The 26062-nt window shown below is 40.0% G+C and overlaps 4 protein-coding genes and 1 long non-coding RNA gene across 8 annotated transcripts; 4 read left to right on the top strand and 1 right to left on the bottom strand.

The window, feature by feature from the left end:
* Positions 1 to 1690: 1690 nt before the first annotated feature.
* Positions 1691 to 2238, top strand: LOC121612097. The gene is made up of 3 exons (XR_006007129.1): positions 1691 to 1791; positions 1953 to 2011; positions 2104 to 2238. It is a non-coding gene; the product is annotated as an uncharacterized LOC121612097 (long non-coding RNA).
* Positions 2239 to 3372: 1134 nt separating this feature from the next.
* Positions 3373 to 6962, bottom strand: LOC121611870. Of its 2 annotated transcripts, none has more exons than XM_041944584.1 (6): positions 6897 to 6962; positions 6363 to 6707; positions 5909 to 6253; positions 5419 to 5553; positions 4807 to 4871; positions 3373 to 4468 (listed from the first exon to the last, which is right to left on the bottom strand). In XM_041944584.1, the coding sequence occupies exons 1-6, from the start codon at positions 6937 to 6939 to the stop codon at positions 4301 to 4303; spliced, it is 1101 nt and encodes a 366-aa protein (XP_041800518.1). In that variant the 5' UTR covers positions 6940 to 6962; the 3' UTR covers positions 3373 to 4300. The 2 variants fall into 2 exon arrangements, with proteins under 2 accessions (XP_041800518.1, XP_041800520.1); XM_041944586.1 differs by having other exon boundaries at positions 5419 to 5535.
* Positions 6963 to 11277: 4315 nt separating this feature from the next.
* Positions 11278 to 13310, top strand: LOC121611890. The gene is made up of 6 exons (XM_041944616.1): positions 11278 to 11335; positions 11481 to 11810; positions 11975 to 12334; positions 12488 to 12607; positions 12708 to 12745; positions 12830 to 13310. Exons 1-6 carry the CDS (start codon positions 11293 to 11295, stop codon positions 12965 to 12967), a joined length of 1029 nt encoding a protein of 342 aa, XP_041800550.1. The 5' UTR covers positions 11278 to 11292; the 3' UTR covers positions 12968 to 13310.
* Positions 13311 to 16790: 3480 nt separating this feature from the next.
* LOC121611848 (signal-regulatory protein beta-2-like) lies at positions 16791 to 19293 on the top strand. The gene is made up of 6 exons (XM_041944556.1): positions 16791 to 16848; positions 16994 to 17323; positions 17488 to 17847; positions 17999 to 18112; positions 18245 to 18303; positions 18390 to 19293. Exons 1-6 carry the CDS (start codon positions 16806 to 16808, stop codon positions 18528 to 18530), a joined length of 1047 nt encoding a protein of 348 aa, XP_041800490.1. The 5' UTR covers positions 16791 to 16805; the 3' UTR covers positions 18531 to 19293.
* A 4537-nt stretch (positions 19294 to 23830) lies between these two features.
* Positions 23831 to 25718, top strand: LOC121611854. Of its 3 annotated transcripts, XM_041944564.1 has the most exons (6): positions 23831 to 23892; positions 24008 to 24310; positions 24456 to 24803; positions 24897 to 25025; positions 25116 to 25168; positions 25283 to 25718. In XM_041944564.1, exons 1-6 carry the CDS (start codon positions 23850 to 23852, stop codon positions 25427 to 25429), a joined length of 1023 nt encoding a protein of 340 aa, XP_041800498.1. In that variant the 5' UTR covers positions 23831 to 23849; the 3' UTR covers positions 25430 to 25718. The 3 variants fall into 3 exon arrangements, with proteins under 3 accessions (XP_041800498.1, XP_041800497.1, XP_041800496.1); XM_041944563.1 differs by having other exon boundaries at positions 24900 to 25025; positions 25116 to 25718; XM_041944562.1 differs by having other exon boundaries at positions 25116 to 25718.
* The last annotated feature ends 344 nt before the right edge of the window (positions 25719 to 26062 follow it).

Here is a 26062-nt window from a genome sequence, read left to right as displayed (position 1 = left end):
CCACAAATTATTGCTGTCTATTTTAGATTTCTGGACATCAGGCTGCAGCCCCAATAAATATGGTAAAACAACAGTGAATGACAACAAACTACTGAAGATATAAAGCACAAAAATATACTGTATTGAGTCATGTTGTCTGGTCTTCCTCCCCCTTGTGTTAACATTCTCCTCATGACCCCCACAAAGGTAAAATGACATGTCATGTAGAATAATGTACGTGTTTCCTGAGCTTCAGCTTCAGCTTCATCATATGAGTATCGGCTGAGAAGCTACATTAAGATCAAATGTTCTCTTTGGTGTTTACGCTCAGTGTCAGTTATAGAAACGCACCATGAAACATGAAACAAAAGCCTGCTGTTGGTGTGTTTCATGTGTTCACGTTGGAGAGATGGTTGAGATGATTTCCGCTGTGGTATCTCGCAAAACGCCAGCGTAACGAGAGGCCAATCAGATTGCTGTGATATAGTTCCCTCCCACTTGATATTGGTTACATTAAGATGAATCTTCTTCTAATACCATCTGATTTAACTGTAGACTCGAGTGGATCACCCAGAAAATGTTGATGGTATTTTATTCAGTGCTGATGCTCGGAGTGGGGCGTAAGTAAATGTAAAAGATACTCCAGATTCATATTTAACGTATGTTCATGATGTTACAGTTTGATTATCTTTCTATTGTTCATCACTGATGTGTGTGAATTCTTTTCCAGGATGCACAGATGACCAATGCTTTGTAGAAAAGACTGTTTCTCTTGGACAAGATGTGACTCTAACATGTAGCCGCCACTCTGGATTGACAGGGTCGTTATTTTGGATCAAACTTGTTGTTGGAAACTTTCCTGAAGTCTTAGCAGCCACATATACTTTTGATAGTGGCAGAATTACCGGTAATATGACTCCTCACGTTACAGCAAAAAAAGAGCCTGGAACATTTCTTCTTCATATCACCAAAACAGAGCTGAGTGACACTGCATTTTACTATTGTGAACAACTGGTTGAACTACAAACAACATTTCTGAATAAAACATTTCTGCAAGTCAAAGGTAAATTTTCAACTTCAGTTTTGAGCAATGTATTTCTGCATTTAGTACGATAACATATAAATGTAAATAATAAAAAAAATTGTTATTTCAAATTCTACAGTAATTTGTAATGCATTTTATATCAATAATGCTGACATACGGTTGTCCTCATTTCCCAGCACCAGAACCTGATATCACTGTCATTCAAGTCCCTCCATCTGATCGGGTCCGTCCAGGAGATCCAGTGACTCTGCAGTGTTCAGTCCTCTCTGACTCTGAGAGGAAAACATGTCCAGGAGGACTCGGCGTGTACTGGTTCAGAGCTGGATCACATGAATCTCATCCCAGTGTCATTTACGCTCATGGAAACAGTGGTGATGAGTGTGAGGAGAGTCCTGAGGCTCGCTCTCCACACAAATGTGTCTACAACTTCTTCAAGGACGACATCAGCTCCTCTGATGCTGGGACTTATTACTGTGCTGTGGCCACATGTGGACAGATGTTATTTGGAAATGGAACAAAACTGGACGTTGAAGGTAACTGCTCAACTGTTCTATATAATGGTTTAATTATCAGCGTCTTATCAAGTCAATTATCTATAATTATTTTTTAAATGATTTGTTTCTTTCATGTTTCAGTTGGCAGCACGTGTGATTCACAGAAAGGTGACACAGTTCTGTATCTGGTGTGTGCTGCTTTGGCTTTAAGTCTGGTTCTTGTAGCCTTCCTTCTTTATGCCATCAGGAAAAAATCCTGTGATTGTTGTAACGGTAAGAGACGTTTACTCATACAATCAATTAAACTGTATTTCCCAACAGCCAACATCACTTGATTCAGGTTTGTGCAGTGTGTGATTAAAACCTGCAGAATCATTTCAACACAGTAAAATCCAGAATATTTTACTATCTGTTGTCTTTTTTTAATAATACAGCTGCTGTGACTCTGCAAACAAATGCTGCAGCAGCCAGTGGTGATCAGCAAAGTCAGCAGGTGAAGAATTCAGAGATGTAGCTGGAAGAAGTTATCAGTTTGTTTTAAACTCAACTCTGTCTTATTTTGAATTTTACACTTTATTTCCTCAGAGAAATGAGGATTCTTTGGTTTATTCTGCACCAGACTTTACCAGGAGGAAAGCCGGCAAATCAGGGAGAAGAAGTGCAAGAAAGGAGGAGACGATCTACGCTGAAGTCAGGGCTTTTGTGATGGATCCATAATCTAAACACTGGATTTCAAGTGATACTGTATGTGACTTTTCAGACGACATAATATTCCACATATGTTCTAAATCTTCTTTGAGTCTTCTTGAGAAAAGGAAATTAATCACCACATTTAATAATTAAATATTGTTAACAGCCTGAAGCATTGGGCATCCCATCCTTTAAATACTGTTTTGTCCTGTTAGCATTTTATTATTAAAGTTTTCCAATATATCTGCTCATGATGCATCTGCGAAAATCGACCTTTTGTAAGCATCCAGTGAAAAAAGTGTGAGTGATTGATTGAACATCTTGATAAATGTTTGCAACACAGTACAAACGTCAACAAGCAATTACTCAGGAGGTTCAAACATCATGAGTTTTACCTTCTTTACTTTTTATTTCTTATTCATTTTACAAAACATGTGAACACGAACCCAATTTCCTCAAATCAGTGCCAGTTAACCTTTTTCATCAGCACTTCTCAATGCAATCAGTTTCCTGATATTCTGTCCGTCTGTGAATATACAAATAAAATGAGAACACATGAAAATCCTCATCACCAATGTGATACCGAAAACCAGTTCTCATGTGCATCCTACACAAATCATGATTGTGGCATTTTGATAAGTCAGGTGATCAGCAAGTTATTTTAATGTGCTTTGTCCATATGTTTAAAAGAAGTTGGATCGAACACGTTTGGCGTCAGACTTTTCTTGCATCTCTCTCTCCTTCATTTCCTGTCATCTCTCTCATGTCAGCAATAAAGGTTGAAAAAATTAAATAATTAAAAAAGTCCCATAATTCTTAAAGACATAAAAACAAAGTGCCTTGTCCTTGAGGGACACAAAGGACTTGAACAATGATGAAATCAGGTCATTGCCATTATTGATTAGTTGATGATTGTGAATATGCCTTTTAATTCGTGCCCCACCTAGAATTGTTTTTTGGGATACACAGATCCAAACCACTGGATCGGTACAGGTGGACCAAATATGAGAGACATTTACACATTTTATATTACAGGGGGAAAAAAGCGTACTCTGTATCAGCTAGTTGGAACTGGTATCAGGAAGAGAAAGAGAAACAAAAGTCAGATGAGAGGATGTTTTAAAGTTTATTGGCAGACACTAACCATATGGCAGTAAAGCTCTAACTGTCTTCAGAATGTATTCATGCTGCTTTTTCTTTATTGTTTTTCTTATTTGCAAAGCTTCTGTGCTGTCCGCACAACACGTGCCTCTGTATGCTGCTAGACAGCCAGCGAACCAAACAAGAAAAGGCTTTCTTTTCTTGCTTTATGGAGCTCTTGCAACATGTTTGAATGTGGTAACTGCAACATACAAAAACTGCAATTACAATACTAAAGTGCATGGGACACAAGCAGTTAGCTAATACACATGTAACTGCTAGTACAAACATGATTGATTTAACTAACTTATATCAAATGTCTTTTCAGAAACATTGTGACCTCTATAAGTGCTTTGTACACATATGATGTTTTCACTGAGAGGAAAAACACACATAGCTTGTCTATAGCGGGAGGAGCACTCACTCTGCTGTGACCAAAACGATCTTTTATGGAGATGTCTCACTTTGTAACTTTTAACCTTAGCTTTTAACCATTTTTATCATACATTTTTAACTTATTTATTTCCATCTATGAACTTATTTAAAATCTTTTTCACTAACTTATTATTCCTATGAATATACTGATGTCTATGACCCAAAGACATGACAGCTTCTGTGAACTTGAATCAAGAACTACATCAAATTATGTCAAAAGAGAAACCGTACCATAGTATTGGTACTGTCATGATCTGTCACTGTGCAAAAATGTGCCAGAATTACATAAGACATGGAAACAAAATAAGAGTTTATCAAGTAAAAGAATGACTGTAGATGCAGTTACTCCATATCTGCTTTAATGTCAACAGAACACCAGGAGCATCCACAGAGCTCCCCTACATAATCAGCTGTCTTCCTGTCACTCTCTGGCATCAGAGGGGAATAAAATACATAAAGTGTTGCATGTGAAAGGTGTAGCTAAGCTGAGGCCCTCTGCAGAGACCTGGGGAGCAGTTCAGAGGCCGTGCTGTGTCCGTAGAGAGGGGAGCTGCTGGTTGTGGTAAGCTACTCTCACAGCAGCGTACACACACTCTTGTGGCGACTCGCTCTTCTTCGTCTCTCTTTTCACTTTCCTCGTGGTGAAATCCAGAGCCGCGTAGTTCTCTGACTTTGCGTCATCGTCCTGCAAAAAAAATATAATATCATGCTGACAAATATTTCGGAGATTCACAGTAAGACAAGTTAAATGAAGCTCAAGTCTGGAGGAAAGAGTTAAAACACTGGTAGGACTGATTTCCAGCAACTTTACGGTAAATTTAATACACTTTCCTTTCTAACATCACTGACATTTTAAAATATTCCTGATATTTCTCCGTCATCAGTGTATTTAATAACAGCCATTATGTTGCAGCCACAGTTTATTACACATGTCCTGTCCATCAGATCTGAAGAATAAAAAGAATCTTCAACACACCACTGCAAACTAAAGAAGCTTATTTATCAGGAGCGTACAGTATTTACCAGATGATCTGATTGATCCGCAGCTGACTTGTCATGTCCGAAATGATGGGAGGCACTCATTGCTCCTGTTTAAAAACAGCAGATCAAAGCTTTCAGAATGAGGAAGATGGTTACTGCTGTCGCTGCAGTGTGATTTTTCTCACCCTCTCATTAATGGCCACAGATAAAGTCATGGGTTGAGGTGCTTTGCTCAAGAGCAGCTTGATGATAGCTTGTAATGACATGTATTGGCTGTAGCATCTGAAGTAACATTTATAATATTTCCCACCGCAATAATATATTGTGGTTGGACATAACTTAGATGGGAAATATTGTATTCCCTCATAACAAAGTAATATTTTACATTTAAGCATAAAGTATAGTGACCTCAGGTTGACAATAACACAACATTATACAAGACGAGAAAAACCAACATATAACCACAAAAAGAGGCCCAGAAGACACTTCCTGTCCTGTTCTTTTACATGCAATATATCTACATTCAGAGTATTTAGTCCACTGTTGAACAGAAGCACAAATGTCCCAAAGAAGACATATGGATGGACTTTCCAAATAATGCTGGCGTCTCAAAGAGCTTAAATGCAGTGAAGAGTAAAATATGATGAAACCCACCTTTGCAATGTTCGCAAACTTTCCTTCGATTTAAGCGTAAAATAAGGACGACAATCACAGTGAAACAGCAGGCCAGCAGTACACCGAGCACAAGGACAACTGGGTCCACTTCTGATCCTGGATCAGAAACATTTCCTAGTCAGACATTAAACATTATTTAATTAGTGAATGTGTGAGCAATTGATAACTCAAGGTTGATTATGATGTTTAGTCAAAAGTCTCCTTTTATTTCAAATCTTGGACAAAGAATCAACAGATAATAATGTGCGAGTTAACACTGTGTGATTTATGAACGCAACTTGAAATGGAGCCAAAATCGATGTCAGCATAAAGTAATTGTTATAAATGAACTCGTTCCTGTTAAATATTTAAGGGCTACATAGAATAATTTTATTGAGAACAAGAAGAAAGCAACAGACTAATAATCTAATCTGCCAAACTCAGATAAACTTTAACCAGGCATACAAGATAATAAACTGTAAAGACGTACTTGTGTCCACTTTAGTTCCTTCACCAAACAGGATCCGTCCACATGTGACCACAGCACAGTAGTAAATCCCAGCATCAGAGGAGTCTCTTATCGTTGTGGACAGGCTGTAGACGCAGCTTCTTTCCTTTTGTTCACAACTTCTGTTCCTGTGAGTGTAAATGATGGCTGGATGAGATTTTCCTGGTCCAGATCTGAACCAGTAGACTCTGTGTTCACCTGGACAGTGGACTCTGTCGTCTTTGTTCTTGGAGAGAAGTGAACACCGGAGAGTCATTGAGCCGCCCGGCTGCACTGATGCTGCCTGTGGACTTTGCCTCACGTTGACAGATTTCTGCTGACTATGGTCTGTCGTTCAGTCAGAAAAAAAAAAGAGAAATTAATTCTAGAAATTAGCTGTTTCACATAAATGCATAATGATCTTTTACACAGGCACAAACACTGAAAGATATTTTACCATTAACAGCCAGGAAGATGCCATAAACGAAACTCTGTGAATACACCGTTCCACTCTGACAGAGGTACGTTGCTTCATCCTCTCTGCTGACATTTCTGATGGTAAGAAAATACCGAGAATCCTTTTCCCTGATTGCAAAACGCGAGTCATGAAATTGTTCACTAACAGTTAATTTGCCAAAATATGCAGCAGCTACTAGTTGGGCCAAATATCCAAGAGGCTGCTTATACAACTGAAAGAATTCTTCATTCTTGTCAGAAACATGAAACTGCAAAATAGCATTCCCGCCAAGTTCAGCCACAGTCAAAGACACCTGCTGAGGAGTGTCTGCACTTTGAATCAGGCCTGAAGAAAAGAGACAAACAACAGAGATTCAACACAAGAGGACAAAATCAGGTTAAAATATTAATCATTTGCCTTTGCAAAGATTATCGCTGCATCCTGTCTAATTCCGATAAAAATGTTTAAAAATGTCGTAAATACAGTATTTTGCATTCGTTGGTTTTTCTCACACTAGTTAAAATTAGCACTTACACACAGTTCTAAGAAGAATCAAAGCAGACAGTCCTGCGATCATTCTGGCACAGCACCCTTGTCTTGCTCAACTGACGCCCTCTCTGCCAAATGTCAGTTTAGTCACAAGATCACCAAGGTGCAACGTAGGAATCATCATGATTGGCTGCAATGTAGAAATGACCTCCCCTTACACATTAAGCAAGCCTGTGACCCATTTTCATTTGATAAGAAATCCACATGTACTTTTGTTTTATGTACATGGCAGCGTCTTTTTTCTAACATGACTGAATTTCTTATTTCTGTTACAACCACTTTTTGTGTTTTGATCATCCGCTTTTTGTGTTTTGGGCTTAGTTAAGCACCGAAAACACAGAAGGCTCTCCTCTGACACACTGTGTATTTTCAGGTCACGATACAGAGGGTTTATTTTTATCCCTTTGTTTGTATATTGTGTTCTGCTAGCATACAGCTGGGGACACACGTGTGTATGAACAATACACAATTTATGCCAATGGTTTCACACTGCTCTGCTGGTCAACAGTTGGTGGCAGTAACATGCCATGAGACATAGCAAGCAGTGAGAAGACCACTGCAAGCTAGCAAACGCAGCTGCAAACAGTTATTTTTTTTTAATGGTGTTTCAAATGTTTTGAGGAAATAATCTCTCAATAAAACACACAATGCAGTTTCAATAAGCATAACTTTTTTTAAATTTAACAATAAAGTTCACCACTTACAACCAAAAAAAAAAAAAACCTCAGTGCCTTAATGAGTAGCGCTGGAGCTTTTAACTGACAGCAACACTGGGCCCAGCAGCTGCACTCAGCCTCTCAGAGGTCCTCTTCTCGGTCACTTTGCTGCCCTCACACTATTTATCTGTGTATCTGTGAACAAAACCTAAATTATTATTATTATTATTATTATTATTATCATTGTTTAGTGGGTAGTTTGCTAGAAGACACAACACGTAAATTAAACACTATTGGAGTTGCTAAAGGCTGTAGCCTATTTCCTCTTTTAGTGTCCAGTTGTTGCCTTCTGTGTTTGTGCTAAGCTAGGCTAAACACATCCTGGAGGTTAATCACACTCTCCACCAAAAATGGCCGTAAAGCTAGGTGAGAGTTTCATAGAGTCAATCTTAAGAGAGAGATTGTTCTGTGCTGGGATCCGGTGGCGATCGATTGCTAGCATCAGCAGTCCTGAGAGCAGCTCGAGTCTGCCTCCAGACTTTTTGGCAGTGGTGCATCTGGACGGAGGGGACAGCAATCTCTCCGTCTGGGAAACAGGGAGGGCTGGTAACTCAGAGGTGACTCAAATAGAGGCAGACCTGCAGCAGAACTAGTGAGAGAGAGCTGGGGGCATACTCAATCCAGGACAAATGGGACCTCCAGGAAGAAGGATTTACAGGTTTGACTACATCTGTGGGATTATCATGGAGTCTGATTCCACATTTTACTGGGAGATTAGCCGTCTCTCTGGCTGGGAAGATCTTGGGAAGAGCTACATTGTGAACCACCTTGAAGAAGTGGTCCGCTGAAGTGAGGATAAGTATAGTGAGGCCCGTGATGAAGTCGAGTGCAATGTGTGAAACTAAGGACGACTGGGGATGAACAACAGATGCAACAGACCATCTGGAGGGCGATGTGACATCTTACCCTGGGCGCAGATGAAGCAAGCAGAGACATGTTGTCAACCTCCATAGCAGGCCACCAAAAGTATCTCTTCAACTGACTTCGGGTGTGGTTGATTCCAGGGTGACAGGTGAAATGGCATATGTGAGCCCATCGTAGAACCTGTGAACGAACCAAATCAGAAACAAAGAGACAGGAGGGCCATTACCTGGATTGTGGTGAGACTATTGGGTCTCTCACCTCGGACTCGATTTGCCAAGTCCCTGCTGCATCCACACAGGTTGAGGGAAGAATGGCGTCTGGACACGAAGGGAGTTCTTCATAGGTGTGCTGCCGGGCATCTAGTTTAACATTTTGCGAACCTGGGAAGTTAAGGAAAAGTTAAAGCGACTGAAAAGCATGGACCAGTGGGAGTTCAGCATTTTAGCTGACTGAATGTAAGCTTGGTTTTTGTGATCAGCCCATAATACAAAAGGCTGTTCAGTACCGTCCAACCATTGTGCCCCTTCCTCAAATGCCAGTTTTACCTCCAACAATTCTTGGTTCCAGACTTCGTTTATCCTGGTGACAGCTTTTGGGAGGAAAAGGGACAGGGATGGAGCTTTTGACCTGGACCTGAGCGCTGAGAGAGTATAACCCCCACGCCAGTGTGAGATGCATGTCATTCTACAATGAATTGGCGACCGGATAGGTTTGACTTGACCAGAACAGGAAGTGAAGAGGCTCTTGAGTTGAGACAAAGCAAGGTTTGCAACAAGAAGTACACTGACAGATAAAGGCTGTGGTAAAGGGTGTGGTGTTTACTCAGAACAGACCTGATTAGGTGCTTCAACAGGAAATATAGTGAAGGAAGAGCTACATGTGGTCTTCACAGGCTAATTTTAGTTGAACACATTGAAATGATTTTCATTGATTTTTGTTAATGTGCATTCAAGTACAAATGAGGTTTTAAAGGCATCAGCAATCTTAAAATATACAATCTTTATACCAGTTTATGTTTTCTTTTCACTTTAATGTAAATGTATTGATTCATTCACCATTTTTTTAACAGGCTGCAGTCCATCACTGCACAACGTGATGCACAAAGTGGGGCAGACTTTAGCAAGCATGTGAAACCTGTTAGTGGCTAACCAGCAGAGCTTAACATCACTGTTCAAACTCCTGCTCTTGCAAAGCAGATCAGTGAAGAGTAGCACCTCCCTCCTCCGACAGCAACCACCAATCAAAATGACCAAACTGCAGAAAAGTGCATTAAAAACCATCATGACATAGCCTGACTGGGTGGGTGGTGGGTGTGTCCAACCATCCTGCATGCTTTAATTACTCCTTTAAGTGGTTGTGATATTAATAATATTAATCAAAATGATATTCTGTAGTGTTATTCCACGTGAAACAGCAGACAAGCTCAGCTTCCTGAGGCTGAAACAGAGTGCGAAAGCTAGAAAAGCACTGTTATACTAACAGTTTAGTTGAAAGCCAAACCACAGCGAGGCTCAACTGTGCATGCATCATGTGTCTGTGAGTGGTGGCTGTGAATGCGTGTTTGTGTCTGGGTGTGAACACTAAGAGCTTCTGTTTGAAATGACATTTCAAACACTTGTTGCTTTTCTGGCGTCCACACTTGTACTGCGAGTGTTGCTCGGAAGTGAGCGCTTGCATCGTGCTGTGTACTGCGATATGATTGACAGGCAGAGTGGGCGGGTCAACTGTGGTAACGTGGAGCACCTGAATATTGAAGATTATTGTTTAGCACTGTGGTAAATCGCTGGAAGCATCTTTTTTTTACATGCGCACAAATTAAGCAGATCAGTTCATGTTTTTTTCAGATTTTGTCTTGGACATAAAGACAGAGGCCTATAATATATATTTACCAATCAACTATCTGTGATGCATTTATATTTGAAGGCTTGTGGTACCAGAATCATTTTTGAATGAATATTTTGCTGTTAAAACGCTCATTGTTAACCTCATCTTCTGTTTGTTGAATTATTTCATCACTTGTTTTGTGTGGGTTTCACACCGGGAATCTTTAGCCACGCAGAGACAGGATCTGAGGAAATGTCACTTTCTCTGTTGACACATAAATCCTTCAATCCTTAAATGTAAACTCTTAAACATAGAGAAAGTGGGAGTAGTTCAGCCTGTTTTGCAAACTGGGGATATCATAGGAAATGTAGAATCCAGTGTTAAAATCAGGACATCTGAGCCCTTTGCTGCTTCACTCTTGACTCTTCTTGTTCAAATCTGTCTCAGGTCCTGCGACTTGAGTGCAATACTAAACTGCTGGAGTCCCCCTTTTACCTGATGTTTTACCCTGACCCCCACAGAATGATGATGAGTAATGTGTATGTGTGCGTGTGTGTGTGTGTGTGTGAGAGTCTGTGTGTGTGTGTCCTAAACAGCTTGACTCCTGGTGAGTATCAGCTGAAACGTTGAGTGAATATTGTGAAATTACAAAGGAAAATGGTGTTAACCTGATTTTTCTGGATCACATAGTTCACATTAAGATCAAACAACTCGTCTCTTGTGTTTCCTCTCAGTGTCAGTTATAGAAACCCACCATGAAACATGAAACAAAAGCCTGCTGTTGGTGTGTTTCATGTTTTTAGGTTTGAAAGATGGTCGAGATGATTTCCACTGCGGTGGCGCTCTGAAATACCAACATAACGAGAGGCCAATCAGATTGCTGTGAAATCGTTCCCTCCCACTAGAGATGCTTACATTAAGGTGAATCGTTTAATACCATCTGATTCGACTGTAGACTCGAGTGGATCACCCAGAAAATGCTGCTGGTATTTTATTCAGTGCTGATGCTCGGAGTGGGGCGTAAGTAGATGTAAAAGCTTCAGATTAACTTCAGATTCATGTTTAAAGTGTGTCCATGTTCTTGCAGTAATTCAGCAGAGGGCATTCGTGATTCTTTCTCTGCTGTTAATCACTAATCTGTGTTTCTTCATTTTATTTTTTGCAGGTTGCACAGACGATCAGATGTTTGAGACAATGACTGTTGATTTTGGACAAGATGTGACTCTGACCTGTGACCGGCAGACATCTTGGACTTCAACACAATTATTTTGGATGAGGCTCGTTTCTGGAAACTTGCCTGAATTCTTGGGAGGAACAGTTACCATTGACTTTAATGGTGTGACGACGACTGGTCACATTACATCCAAACAAGGGCCTGGAACATTTATTCTGCATATCAGTCAAGCAAAGCTAAGTGATACTGGAGTTTACTTCTGTGTAAAAGTAAAACAAGTTGACATGACAGTTCTGAAGGGAACATTTCTAAGAATCAAAGGTAAGCAGCCTTTCTAACACCAGTTCACATGGTTCCATTTTCCTCTAAATAAATATAGTACATTTCCATAATCTACAGTAAGGTGTGGAAATTAACAGGTTTCACCTCTTTTACTTTCATGAAAGTGAGTAAAACTTGCTTATTTTCCTGTTTGTTTTTCCCAGGACCAGAACCTGATACCATCGCCGTCGTTCAAGTCCCTCCATCTGATCGGGTCCCTCCAGGAGGCTCAGCGACTCTGCAGTGTTCAGTCCTCTCTGACTCTGAGAAGAAAACATGTCCAGGAGGACTCGGCGTGTACTGGTTCAGAGCCGGATCCCATGAATCTCATCCCAGTGTCATTTACGCTCATGGAAACAGTGGTGATGAATGTGAGGAGAGTCCTGAGGCTCGCTCTCCACACAAATGTGTCTACAACTTCTTCATGGACGACATCAGCCCCTCTGATGCTGGGACTTATTACTGTGCTGTGGCCACATGTGGACAGGTGTTATTTGGAAATGGAACAAAACTGGACGTTGAAGGTAGCCGTATTGTTGTTCTATTAATTAGAAAATCAAAAAAAAAAAAAGTGTTGGATTACACAGTCAAATAAAATCAGGCCCAGGAGGTGATATCAAACATCATTTTCTTTTACTCGTCGGCTGTTCTCATTGTTTATTTTTATGTTGTTTCAGGGTCCTTTATCTGGCCACAGACAGCCAAGGCAGTTATTTTTCTGCTGTGTGCTGTCTTGGTAGTAAGTCTGGTTGTCATAGCCCTGCTCATTTACGCCATAACGTCTGACTGTTCCAATGGTAATAGAAGTTACTCACAGTTCTCCGTGCGATGACGTTTAATCAAAGCTGCTCCATTATTATTTATTCTAATCTTTACATTTTCTATGTCATTATGCAGCTGCTGTTGCCGTGCAAAAAACCAGTGGTGGTCCACAGGTGAGGATTTTAAATGTAGGATTAAGCTTATTAAGACAGTCGTGAAGGCTTTCTGTGACTTTGTCCTCTCATGTATTTTCTCAGAGAGATTGGAGCGTGTGCATTTACTCGTTGGTCATCTTACCCATGATGAAAACTGGCTGTGGTGCACCAACAGGTGCAAAAGCAGCAGAGGACGAGGAGATCTACGCTGCTGTCAAGGCTTTTGGGTGGTATTCATGAGTTAACAGGTCTGTTTGTCATCAGGTGCTACTGTCTGATCTAGTTAATGTTAGTCTGCTTAGAGCCAAACAGTTTGTAATACAGTGGCTATTAGGTAGTGATCCACATATTGTATGTATGAAAGTTTGGCATTTGAAACAAGTTGGAGTGAAATCGATTGATGCAAACTAATTACATGTGTGGTTGAAATTGTCCATCCCTTGTATATATACCAATGTTCACGCCGATGGAAAAATTGTCTTTGGACTGTCGGTGGAACACTGTGCGAATTCTACCCAGAACAGATTGTGTTTCGTTCATGTTGTCAGCAGCGTGTTGTCATCTCTCCATTCATCTCCTGTCATCTCCGTACTGTTGCCATTGAAGAAAGGCAAAAAATCCTATTCCAAATAAACTGTTAAAAATAAAAATCAGGTTTGTCCTGAGTCTGTCTGTCAGATCAGTTAATCTGAATGTTTCAACCTGAGGAAAGGAACTTTCCATTAACATCGATGTACTCAAATCAGGTTATTTCTGTAAGTGAGAGCAACTGAAGACATTCAATTTCATTTGTATCCCACCTTTTTTTCCCATCACCAAAAAGCGATGCTATGGCACCAGTCCTCTTATATATTTCTATAGAATTCTCTTATATATCTCATATATGAGCTGGATCAGATGTCAGAGAGGTTTACGGATGTTAAATATAGAGAAATAGAACACTGATTTTGGATCAGGACTGGATCAGCAGCCAGTCACCCTGTATTAGACCCAGTATCTGGTTTTGGTTTTGTTTTGTTTTCTGGTTGTTGTTGTTGTTATATATGGTATGATATGTCACAAAACAGTGTCAAACAAATAAAGCGCACTGTGCTTTCTAGTTCCAAACTGCTGACATGATCTGTTAGTGTGTGAAACAAATGTTGTTTTTCTCCTGATTTTATTCACTTTAATCATCTGATATTTGAATGTGACAACAAATATCACCCATCAAGTGTCTGACCTCCTCCGCTTCACAGGGCAGTCACACACATGCTGTGTGTACAGCTCTTGCGGTATTTGTGACGTCTGAAGAGGAAGTTGTGTCTTATGAGAAGACAACAATGACATCCAGCTTCATGTCAACAAAACACCAGAAGCAAACACAGGTCCACAGACGTGTTGACAACATGTCACCTTACAGAAATACTGCCACATGTGCTGTGCCTGTTCATTAGCAAAGGCACTGAGAAGCCGGAGTTCTCCCACAAAACAAACAGAGTCATCACAGTTTTTAATAAAAGGTACACATTTTGAACGATGCACAACTATTGGCTGTCACTATGGGGTGTCAGATAGGAATACAGTGTTACATGTGAACACTTCCTAACTCAGCTGAGGCCCTTTGCAGAGACCAGGAAGGTATATTATGAAACCAGTTCGACATAGTCAGGCTTTCTTTGCATGAGCCAGCTGAACAGATCCTAAAACCTCTATCAGAGATTATGAGCATCACGATGGTGGTTGTCAACTTTCTTTGATAGCCCAGGTTTTCTTCATCAGGCTCTGTGCACATTCCCTTGAAAAAGAGGCGCTCAGTGCATCATTTGACTCTTCTTGCACACAAAATGGGCCGATCACTGTAGCTTAAATCAAAGTTGAAAGAAATTTATTGATCAAATATCATCAGCGGTTGACAACTAACAGACTGAGTAACCGGGCCTTCCTCTGCCTGTCATTGATGAAGGGCTTCTTGCGTGCTCTGTGTTACTTCAAACCAGCTTCAACAAGTCGGTTTCAAACTGTCCTTGCCGAACAAGTCACATTTCTTGACAGTGCCCACTCATTTTTAAGGTCCCTGGAAGTCTGATGACGATTCCTGACACAGGAACGGATGAGTGCACGGTCATCTCGTGGGGTAGAAAGACGTTTCCTGCCACGGCCAGGTAGCAATTTGGTAGTGCCATGTTCAGCTTGTTTTTTTTTGTTGTTGTAATGAACGGCTGTCTTGGAGATCTTCAGTTTTTTCGCTACCTGTCTCTCACTCATGCCAATTTCCAGCAGTGCCAAGATGGCTGCCTTTGTGGCTTCACATAATTCTTTTGTTTTAGGCATTATGTGAGAGCTGACAACTTCTGAGTTGTGCTACGGCTTGAATGTAAGCAGGAAACCACTCTAGGCCTTTTCATGTGCAGTGCTGCTTGTGACATGAAATGGCCTCTTATATACCCTGGGAATCAATTAAGCTTAAGAATGTCAAATAGGACATAAAGTATTATGTGACCAGCTGCATTTTTTGTTGTGTTCATTGTATTATACGTTTAGTGGTACCAGATATTAGAATGAACAAGAAATCGAAGAAAACAAGGGTGGTCTAATAATTTTTTCCATGACTGTATTTTCTATTCAGTGTTGTAAAGCTTCAATACCAGCAGTGTGAAACAGACTTGGCAGCAAATCAGGACCAAGCATAAAAACATAACGCAAAGAAATCTTTAGTTTCTGTGCCTTCATCACACTTTAGTTGAAAGCCAAACCACAGCGAGGCTCAACCGTCCATGCATCACGTGTCTGTGAGTGGTGGCTGTGAATGCATGTTTGTGTCTGGGTGTGAACACTAAGAGCTTCTGCTTGAAATGACATTTCAAACACTTGTTGCTTTTCTGGCGTCCACACTTGTACTGCGAGTGTTGCTCTGCTGCTGCCTCTCACCAGCCCTGTGAAAAGGAGGGAAGTGAGTGTTTGCACCGTACTGTGCACTATGATTGACAGGCAGAGTGGGCGGGTCAACTGTGGTAACGTGGAGCACCTGAATATTGAGGATTATTGTTTATCACTGTGGTAAATGGCTGGAAACATCTTTTTCACATGCACACAAATCAAACAGATCACTTCATTCATGTTTTTTCAGATTTTGTCTTGGACATAAAGACAGAGGCCTATAATATATATTTACCGATCAACTATCTGTGATGCATTTATATTTGAAGGCTTGTGGTACCAGAATCATTTTTGAATGAATATTTAGCTGTTAAAACGCTCATTGTTAACCTCATCTTGTGTTTGTTGAATTATTTCATCACTTGTTTTGTGTGGGTTTCACACCGGGAATCTTTAGCCACGCAGAGACAGGATCTGAGGAAATGTCACTTTCTCTGTTGACACATAAATCCTTCAATCCTTAAATGTAAACTCTTAAACATAGAGAAAGTGGGAGTAGTTCAGCCTGTTTTGCAAACTGGGGATATCATAGGAAATGTAGAATCCAGTGTTAAAATCAGGACATCTGAGCCCTTTGCTGCTTCACTCTTGACTCTTCTTGTTCAAATCTGTCTCAGGTCCTGCGACTTGAGTGCAATACTAAACTGCTGGAGTCCCCCTTTTACCTGATGTTTTACCCTGACCCCCACAGAATGATGATGAGTAATGTGTATGTGTGCGTGTGTGTGTGTGTGTAGGTGTGTGCGTGTGAGAGTCTGTGTGTGTGTGTCCTAAACAGCTTGACTCCTGGTGAGTATCAGCTGAAACGTTGAGTGAATATTGTGAAATTACAAAGGAAAATGATGTTAACCTGATTGTTCTGGATCACATAGTTCACATTAAGATCAAACAACTCGTCTCTTGTGTTTCCTCTCAGTGTCAGTTATAGAAACCCACCATGAAACATGAAACAAAAGCCTGCTGTTGGTGTGTTTCATGTTTTTAGGTTTGAAAGATGGTCGAGATGATTTCCACTGCGGTGGCGCTCTGAAATACCAACATAACGAGAGGCCAATCAGATTGCTGTGAAATCGTTCCCTCCCACTAGAGATGCTTACATTAAGGTGAATCGTTTAATACCATCTGATTCGACTGTGGACTCGAGTGGATCACCCAGAAAATGCTGCTGGTATTTTATTCAGTGCTGATGCTCGGAGTGGGGCGTAAGTAGATGTAAAAGCTTCAGATTAACTTCAGATTCATGTTTAAAGTGTGTCCATGTTCTTGCAGTAATTCAGCAGAGGGCATTCGTGATTCTTTCTCTGCTGTTAATCGCTAATCTGTGTTTCTTCATTTTATTTTTTGCAGGTTGCACAGACGATCAGATGTTTGAGACAATGACTGTTGATTTTGGACAAAATGTGACTCTGACCTGTGACCGGCAGACATCTTGGACTTCAACACAATTATTTTGGATGAGGCTCATTTCTGGAAACTTGCCTGAATTCTTGGGAGGAACAGTTACCATTGACTTTAATGGTGTGACGACGACTGGTCACATTACATCCAAACAAGGGCCTGGAACATTTATTCTGCATATCAGTCAAGCAAAGCTAAGTGATACTGGAGTTTACTTCTGTGTAAAAGTAAAACAAGTTGACATGACAGTTCTGAAGGGAACATTTCTAAGAATCAAAGGTAAGCAGCCTTTCTAACACCAGTTCACATGGTTCCATTTTCCTCTAAATAAATATAGTACATTTCCATAATCTACAGTAAGGTGTGGAAATTAACAGGTTTCACCTCTTTTACTTTCATGAAAGTGAGTAAAACTTGCTTATTTTCCTGTTTGTTTTTCCCAGGACCAGAACCTGATACCATCGCCGTCGTTCAAGTCCCTCCATCTGATCGGGTCCGTCCAGGAGACCCAGTGACTCTGCAGTGTTCAGTCCTCTCTGACTCTGAGAAGAAAACATGTCCAGGAGGACTCGGCGTGTACTGGTTCAGAGCCGGATCCCATGAATCTCATCCCAGTGTCATTTACGCTCCTGGAAACAGTGGTGATGAATGTGAGGAGAGTCCTGAGGCTCGCTCTCCACACAAATGTGTCTACAACTTCTTCAAGGACGACATCAGCTCCTCTGATGCTGGGACTTATTACTGTGCTGTGGCCACATGTGGACAGATGTTATTTGGAAATGGAACAAAACTGGACGTTGAAGGTAACTGCTAATTGATTTACATATAAATCAGTAATAATTATTAGTTTTGAATATCACATAATCTGTGAAGATGGACCACAAGACATTTGTTCCTCATCCATTGTTGCATCAAAGTATTTGTTAACTTTTGTTCCGTTTCGTATTTTTTCAGATTCGCAAGACAGTGGAGTTCTGTTTCTCTTATATGCTGCTTTGGCTTTAAGTCTGACTGTCATTTTCTTCCTGATTTACACCATCAAGAGAAAATCTTGTGGTTGTTGCAACGGTAATAGAAGTTTCTCATATGTCAACCTATCAAACAAAAATATACTTCACCTTAAGTCAAGTCAATTGCATTTATATAGCCCAGTCGCCAATAATATTAAAATATTATTGATTTGTTTGATTTAACCCACAGCGGCCGTCGTTCTGGAAACAAATGCTGCAACCTCCAGCGGACCTCAGCGAAGTGAGCAGGTAAGGTTCATAAAGAAAGGAGGTACTGGCATTCTTAATTGTTAAGATCTGCCATCTCATCACATTTTTTCTGTATATTTACTCAGAGAGATAACGACTCGTTGGTTTATGCTGCACCAACGTTCACCCAGAAGAGAGCTCACAAAGCAGAGAGACGGATCGTAAAAACAACAGAGCAAGAGACAGTCTACTCTGGTGTCAGGAATAACCATCGATTTGCCAATTAAAGCTAATACAACTCCTAGAAGTGTAGGATTTAGCATATTATATAATTTGCAAATTTGTTTTATCCTGTGATTTTGTAAAACTCGATTATAGTGATGGGAAAAATATCCACATTTAATAGTTTCAACAGCTTTTGGTGATTTCCTACAACATCGTGTATCTCTTGTCTATTAAGGCCTCATTTATTTTTGTGCATTTTGTGCTTCAAGTCTTTTTCATGCTGCGACTCAAACAGACTCTTTGAAAGATTGAACTCGAAAGCGGTTTCTGATCCGTCTCTTTTGTCTGATGTGCAATTTTAAGGATCTTAACGTCTATATCAATGTATCAATGCAATGCAAAAATAATTGCAGTAATAGCATAGTATGTTAATAATAGCAGTAAATGAAATTGTTTGTGTACATGTGTTGCTTTGGTTCTTAAAAGGCAATCTTAGATTGTAAAAAAAGGATACCAAGTTTATAATTAAATTCAATATAAAACTAAAAACCTGTTTACTTGATTGTAATATGCACAATTTTCAGTTTCTGTGCTTCTCATCACGGCTTCATTGTTTGTTTCATGTTCAATGCGATAATCATGGTTTATTTATTTTAAAAATAATTCAAATTAAAGTTTAATCATTGCTGGATGCAACCTCGACAAGCAACTGAGACTGAATGATCTTGTTTAATTTTTAAGACACAACAAACTAAAGGCTCAATTCGCAAAATATTTTTTATTTTGTTTTATTTTCTTCCTTATTTAAATTTTTTTTAATGCTGATGTGTCACAGTTATGTCTATTTGTCTTAATGTACTCCAGATTCTATTTTCTTTGTTTTGAAGTCTTGAGAGTGAAGCATTTTACTCACATTTGCTCCTGTAGAAGAAAGCAAACAATGAACAGAATATGCACAAATAAAAACTGAATGTCAAAATGCCAAAAAACAAAAGGCAAATTAGAACCTCATGGGGGCCGTATGCATTTGTAATATTGCCTGCAAGTGAAACACAATGTGACGCACTCTGTGTCAAACCCTAAATTAACTTGAGATCTTAATGTTAGATTGAAAAATATTGGTTATTCTTATTTGTTTCAATCATCGGGCAAGATTATGTCAAGCACTCCTAATAAAACAGTCTAAATTAATTCTGCAAATCAAGTCAGTATGATTAATTTTGTGCTGTTTTGTACAGTCAGTGCAAATATTCTATGACTGTGATGTAACCTATTAATTCAGATATGTTGTAGCCTTCAGGGTTGCTGTGGAAAGGTGATATTGAGTTATGGTGAATGACAGAGATGTTGGTAGTGATTGATAGTGGGTTAGTGACATTATTTCTGTGAAGTTGGTGTCTGAGGTGTGTTGTTTGGTTTGTGTGTGACTGTTATGGTTAGATACAGAGAATTACAACAAAGAACAAAATTACGTGCTTGTTTAATCCTGTAATAGTTCATCAGCACTATTGACAGGTTGATTTTTTTTTTGTTTTTGGTGGGAAATGTCTGCTAAATGGATTACAATGAAATTTGGCACACTTAAGAAGTTAAGAAATACGTGGCAGGGCTTTCTTTGTAGTTGCAGCTGTAATGCTGAAGGTTTCAGTCCTTGGTGATTTGGCGACACATGTGGTTACTGGTGGTAACAACAAGTGCAGTTTCATACTGCAGGTCCCAGAATTCTGGGAACAGCAAAGCAAACTACTGTTATAATAATAAGAAAGTCAGGTAATAATTGACCTTTTTCTGTGAGCAACCGTGACCTGGTTTTATGCTTCACATAGAATGAGCCATGCAGACAGTATGGCACAGAAAAAGGTTTACCTCACTGAGAAGCTGCTGCCTGCAGCTCCTCATAGAAACAGCATCTCCTTTTTGTTCCATTGCTCCCTGCAATATTTCAAATTGATCTACTCTCAAAAAATACCCAAAATGACCATTGTCCTGTTTTGTAGATATGTTTTTGATTATATGATCTCACTCAACACATTTCCTGTGACTACTTCATAATAAAAGTCAACTTGCTTTTGACCAGTTAAGTGCTTTTAATATGAAGCTGCAGCAGGAGGAAATGTTCAGTTTGCATTAACAGTAGCTTAGTATAGCATTTTTACATCACACGTTGAGACACTCAGCTTGTAAAACTGACCTAACAGACATTTATTTCAATCAAAATCTTCAAAGTTATTACTTTAAGATGCCAAACAGGAACTGCAACTTCTGTTTGGTGACCTTTATTGTATCTCTTCCTCCCTCATTTCCTGTCATCTCACTACTAAAGTCATAAAAACGCCCTAAAAATGCACTTTTTTTTAACACGGCAAAGTAATTCAGAAATATGTTAACTGTTTAATTCTTAATTCTAAAAGCTGAGGAGAAAACTTGGTTTCTGTTAACATGGACACACTAAAAGCAGGTTATTGATCTCTGTGGCTCCGGATATACACTCATCAGAAGGTCACTGGTTCAGTCCCTGGCCCCTGCAGTCCACATGTGGAAATATCCTTGGGCAAGATCCTGAACCCCAAGTTGCTCACAAAGTGCTCCCGATGCTGTGCCATGTGAGTGGCTATGGCTCATGATGAGCAGATGGCACCTTGCCACCAGTGCATGAATGTGTGTGTGAATGGGTGAATGCTGGCTTGTGTTGTAAAAGCGCTTTGAGTGGTCAGCAAGACCAGAAAAGCACTGTATAAATACAGCCTATTTACAATTTTTTAGGGGCTGTTAATATTTCTTAAGGCACAAGAAATTCCTTGTACTGTATAATATGTGTAAAAAAAAAATTAGCAGACACCTGCTCAAATAAATAAACCCTCCATCTTTCTGGTCTCCTATTACTTTGTAAAGGCCTTCTGCATGTCTACGCTGAGAACAACAAGCAAAGCCACATGCAACAAACTACACTGACTGACAAAGGCTGTGGTGGGCCATTTCTCCACCCTTTGACCAACCATCAAGGCTGCTTACTCAGAACAGAAATGATAACTTGCTTTGACAGGATATGTAGCTAGGGTAGTGTTTGCAAGGAGAGACAAGGTACAAGAGGTCTCAGCAGCTATTTTTACTTGAGCAAACTGAAATCAGGTTAATGTGCCCATTCAAAGATCAGCTAATGTGTGCACCCAAATGCATCTACAAACTTATGCATTACTGATCTCGAAATATCACAGATGCATGTTAGTTCATGTTTTGTTCTCATGCAAATTTATTCACTCATAAATTTGGACAGGAAAATATTAAATGGACTTTATTTATATTGCACTTTTCTAGTCGGATGACCACTCAATGCACTTTTGCAATACAAGCCTGCATTCACAATGGTAGCTAGGCCATTATGCGCATTAACACACAGCATCGGGAGCAATTTGGGGTTCAGTATCTCGGCCAAGGATACTTCAACACATAGGCTGTCAAGGCCAGGGATCGAACCCCCGGCCTTCTGATAAGTGGACGACTGCTCTACCTCTTGAACCGCCACAGAAGCTGCTGGAAGACACTTCAGCAAGGCTCTCAAACCTTTTCTGACTGAACCCTTTTATAACTCCTGTGTACCAGCAGTCAGCTTCCGGAGGCTAAAACAGAGAGTGAGAGAGAAAAGCCCCTTTGCCTTCACACTTCACACCCAACCACGACAATGCTTAAGTTTCCATTCACCTCTTGTTTGTCAGGGGTGACTGTGAATGCATGTGTGCGTCTGTCTGTGTGTGAAAGCACAAAGCCAAGTACATGAAAGTGGTGTACAAGACTTTGCATTGTACACTTGTTGCTTTTTCCTCTGCCCACCCTGCTCTATATTTAACTGTGTATGTGTGTTATGTGTACAGAGGCTGGACACAGCGTTGCGTCGGGGAATGACTGGTTTAAATGTATGGTAAGATATGGTAAGTGTCAAACCTCAAGCAGTTTTTAGTTCGTTACTTTTAGTGTTATTTTATTTGTCATTGACATAGCAACATGTTTCGGCTTGTGGTCATCAATACGTTGACTCTGCTGAGGGCCACAAACCACAGCACGCAGGTCTGTCTATCTATTTTCAGCTCTGCACAAACCACTTTCATACACTCCCTCCTCCACATCAACACAGCAGCTCTGTTGAAACAGAAACTAAATCTCTAAAACTCTCTAATTTTCTGAAATAGCCATGTGGCAGAATGCCTTTCCTGTCTTTCACCCCCTGACTAGAAATTTAGCAGGTAAAGTGGGCAGATTATGTTCCAGCCCTCCCCAACTCAGTCCACTGAAGGATGGGCTTGCTCACATTATACTGCAAGGTTGCTCTTCTATCTTTCTGCATCGCTGTCACAAATACTTGGATTCCTTAAATGTACACCAGTCATTTAAATTCCTGTTTAAAGCTGCTTTAACCAATAATTTTACATCAACAACTGATGTGATGAAAACCACCTGTGTGTGAGAAAGGTCATGTAAAAACAAAACCGCAGAGAATCAACATCCTGCAGTTCCCCTCTGCTCTACAGAGGCTTTTAGCATCTTTTCCACTCAGCGTTTTAGAGTTTACAGCCAGTAAACTTTACTGATTTGGTTCACCCTCGCCTGCGCTCATCTCAATCCAATGTTTAATGCCAAGGGAGTAGTGGTGTGACAATAGTGTAGCAAGTAATCAGTGTTTATTTGATCTTTACCATCGTCTAACATAAACCAAGTAGTTTTAGTTCCTTAATCTCCATCACGCCTTAGGCATGCTATAAAAATCAATCGTATAATCTTGGGATTTCCCAATTAATTGACGTCCAAGTTGGGACAATACTACACCATGAATCACCCAAATATTAGCACCTGCCATCTATTTTAGGATTTTTTGAAATCAGGCTAAAATACCAATAAATATGGTGGCACAGCAGCGAATGGAAGCAAAACAATGAAGATGTACAATGCAAAAATGTGTCATCTAATCTCTTCTTCCTCCCCCTCGTTATTTTCTCCTACTACACCGACCTCGCAGGATAAATGACATGCCACTTACAGTGATATCTGTGTGTGTCCGAAACAGCTGAACCGTGTTAGTGAGTATCACCTGAAAAGCCCCATTTAGTCAGTGTTGTTGAATGTTGTCTTGTGTTTACTCAAAGTGTCAGTAATAGAAACCTACCATGAAACATGAAACAAAAGCACAAAAGCTGCTGCTGTTCGTGTTGTTTCATGTGTTTTGGTTGGAAACACGATTGAAATTATTTCCCCTGTGGTAATCTCATGAAACGCCAACATAACGAGAGGCCAATCAGATTGCTCTGAAATTGTTCCCTCCTACTTGATATATTTATATTAAGATCATGTGCAGTCTGAATAAGAGCAGTCACAAGTAGAATAGCCAGAAAATGCTGATTTTATTTTATTCACTGCTGATGCTCGGAATCGGCCGTAAGTACATGTAAAACATTTACTCCAGATATACATTGAAAGTGTTGTCATCCTCTTTCCGTAATTTAGGAGAGATCATTCATGCTTCTTTCTCTGATTTTAATTTAAATTGCAGGATGCACAGATCAGATCTTTGAGACAAAGACTGCGGTTGTTGGATCTCATGTGAAGCTGACATGTACCCACAAGAATTTGGGAGGCTTGTTTTGGATCAGACTTGTTTCTGGAGAACTTCCTGTATTCTTACGACGAAGCTTTAGCTCTGCTGGTGTCGATCCTCACTTTACAGCCAAAGAAGAGCCGGAAGGATTTGTTCTGCGTATTAAAGAAGCACAGCTAAGTGATACTGCAGTTTACTACTGTATGAAAATACAACAAGACCTGACATTTTTGAAAGGAGTAGACCTGAGAGTTAAAGGTAAATATGAAACGACAGATTTTTCAGATTTCTTCAAATGTTCATTGTGATTTCCTTCCTTGATCATATAAAGTTGGCACGATGAAAAAGTCTGTCTTTTGTCTCTCAAATGAAAATGAATGATATGATTTTATTTTCCTAACAGGAACCGAACCTGATACGACCGCAGACCCTTTATCTGATCCAGTCACTCCACGAGACTCAGTGTCTCCTCATCATCCAGTCCTCTCTGACCCTGAGACCAAAACCCGTCCAAGAGAGCAAACTGTGTGCTGTGTTGGATCTGGATCAAATCAGTCTCACCCAACTTTTACTTGCACTCCAGGAAACAGTGTTGAAGAGCATGAAACGAACCCAGAAGGACTGCCAGAGAAGAAATGTACCTTCAGCTTCTTCAAGAACGGCAGCTCCTCTGATGCTGGGACTTATTACTTTGCTGGGACTACGTGTGAGGAGATATTTTGTGGAAACAGATCAAAACCCGACAATGGAGGTAACCCCATCGTATTTCTGTGTAACAAGGAAATCACCATATTTGTGTGTTATTGTTAACTTTAATTATTTGCTCACTTTCATCTTGTGTCAGCAGTGAACATGTGGGACACTCCACTTCTCTCTGTGCTATGTGCTGCTTTGGCCATAAGTCTAATTGTTATAGCCTATCTCGTTTATTCAATCAAGAAACTCAAGACAAAATCTTGCGATTGTTGCTACGGTAAGCAAAATCACTCCTACATCAATCGATCAAATAGTATTTTGCAAAACTGGATTTAGGTTAATGCTGAGGTTTTGTTTTATGATATAGCTGCTGTTGCTCTGGCGACAGATGCTGCAACAGTTGATCACCAAAGTCAGCAGGTAATTTATATACAGAAAAGATGCAGCCGGGGAAGTTATCAGCTTGTTTTTCTATCAAATTGTGTAAATGTTGTCATCTGCCGTCTGATAACATTTCTCTGTATATTTCCTCAGACAGATGAGGACTCATTGGTTTATTCAGCACCAACCTTCAGCGGTAGGAAAGCAAAGACAAGGGATGCAAAACTGGAGAAGGAAGAGAGTATCTATGCTGATGTCAGGGCTAGACATCACAGTCTAAACACTGGATCTGCTACTTGATGCTGATGTAATCTTCATGACATAAAAATAATAGATCATTATTTAATAGTTGAGCTTCTGGCACTACAAATATGCTGCAGGGATTCTATATCTATAAATGTTTGTTTCACTGTGAGTCTTCATTAAAGCTGTGAAGATTTTCCTGTCTGTTCCTTTGTATATCAGGAATTTTCCAGTGTGTTAATGAGCTTCCTCCATGACCCACATCTACATATGTGTCAATGCTATGGAAAGGTATTGTACCTCTAGGTTTTCATGGTTTTGTAGATGTGTTAATAATAAATAATTTAACCTCTCCTGCACTATTTTTCAGTGTGCTTCACTGACTGAATCACTTGTTTGATGAATGAGTGTGAAACAGCAGAAACAGTTATGAAAGTAACAGCTCAGTTGACTCAAATACTGATAAATTGCACCACTTTCTTAGTTTTTACTCATATTGCAAAAAAAAAAAAAATCTCACCACGACAACTAGATACAGATGGAAGAGAAACTGAAACTAGCCCTGAAGTGGGGCCAGAAGTTAGGCTCGTGATTTACTGTATTTCGATGTTAGGCTTCGGGGAGCTTTTTTACGTTTGTTTTCTTTTGGTGTTTTGCATCTATTTCAACATGGATATTTTCACCATTGTT

Source organism: Chelmon rostratus, chromosome 9, assembly GCF_017976325.1.
Source record: "Chelmon rostratus isolate fCheRos1 chromosome 9, fCheRos1.pri, whole genome shotgun sequence".
NCBI lineage: Eukaryota > Metazoa > Chordata > Actinopteri > Chaetodontiformes > Chaetodontidae > Chelmon > Chelmon rostratus.
Note: the sequence above shows the minus strand (reverse complement) of the source record. Positions and strands in the feature narration are given on the sequence as shown.

Excerpts from the sequence above, each read along its gene's own strand:
- LOC121611890 (XM_041944616.1), top strand. The coding sequence starts at position 11,293 with ATGCTGCTGGTATTTTATTCAGTGCTGATGCTCGGAGTGGGGC. Across the intron at positions 11,336-11,480 it reads GCTGATGCTCGGAGTGGGGC|GTTGCACAGACGATCAGATG; the intron begins GTAAGTAGATGT and ends TATTTTTTGCAG. Across the intron at positions 11,811-11,974 it reads AACATTTCTAAGAATCAAAG|GACCAGAACCTGATACCATC; the intron begins GTAAGCAGCCTT and ends TGTTTTTCCCAG.
- LOC121611848 (XM_041944556.1), top strand. The coding sequence starts at position 16,806 with ATGCTGCTGGTATTTTATTCAGTGCTGATGCTCGGAGTGGGGC. Across the intron at positions 16,849-16,993 it reads GCTGATGCTCGGAGTGGGGC|GTTGCACAGACGATCAGATG; the intron begins GTAAGTAGATGT and ends TATTTTTTGCAG. Across the intron at positions 17,324-17,487 it reads AACATTTCTAAGAATCAAAG|GACCAGAACCTGATACCATC; the intron begins GTAAGCAGCCTT and ends TGTTTTTCCCAG.
- LOC121611854 (XM_041944562.1), top strand. The coding sequence starts at position 23,850 with ATGCTGATTTTATTTTATTCACTGCTGATGCTCGGAATCGGCC. Across the intron at positions 23,893-24,007 it reads GCTGATGCTCGGAATCGGCC|GATGCACAGATCAGATCTTT; the intron begins GTAAGTACATGT and ends TTTAAATTGCAG. Across the intron at positions 24,311-24,455 it reads AGTAGACCTGAGAGTTAAAG|GAACCGAACCTGATACGACC; the intron begins GTAAATATGAAA and ends TTTTCCTAACAG.
- LOC121611870 (XM_041944584.1), bottom strand. The coding sequence starts at position 6,939 with ATGATCGCAGGACTGTCTGCTTTGATTCTTCTTAGAACTGTGT. Across the intron at positions 6,708-6,896 it reads GATTCTTCTTAGAACTGTGT|GCCTGATTCAAAGTGCAGAC; the intron begins GTAAGTGCTAAT and ends TCTTTTCTTCAG. Across the intron at positions 5,554-5,908 it reads AGGAACTAAAGTGGACACAA|GAAATGTTTCTGATCCAGGA; the intron begins GTACGTCTTTAC and ends ATGTCTGACTAG.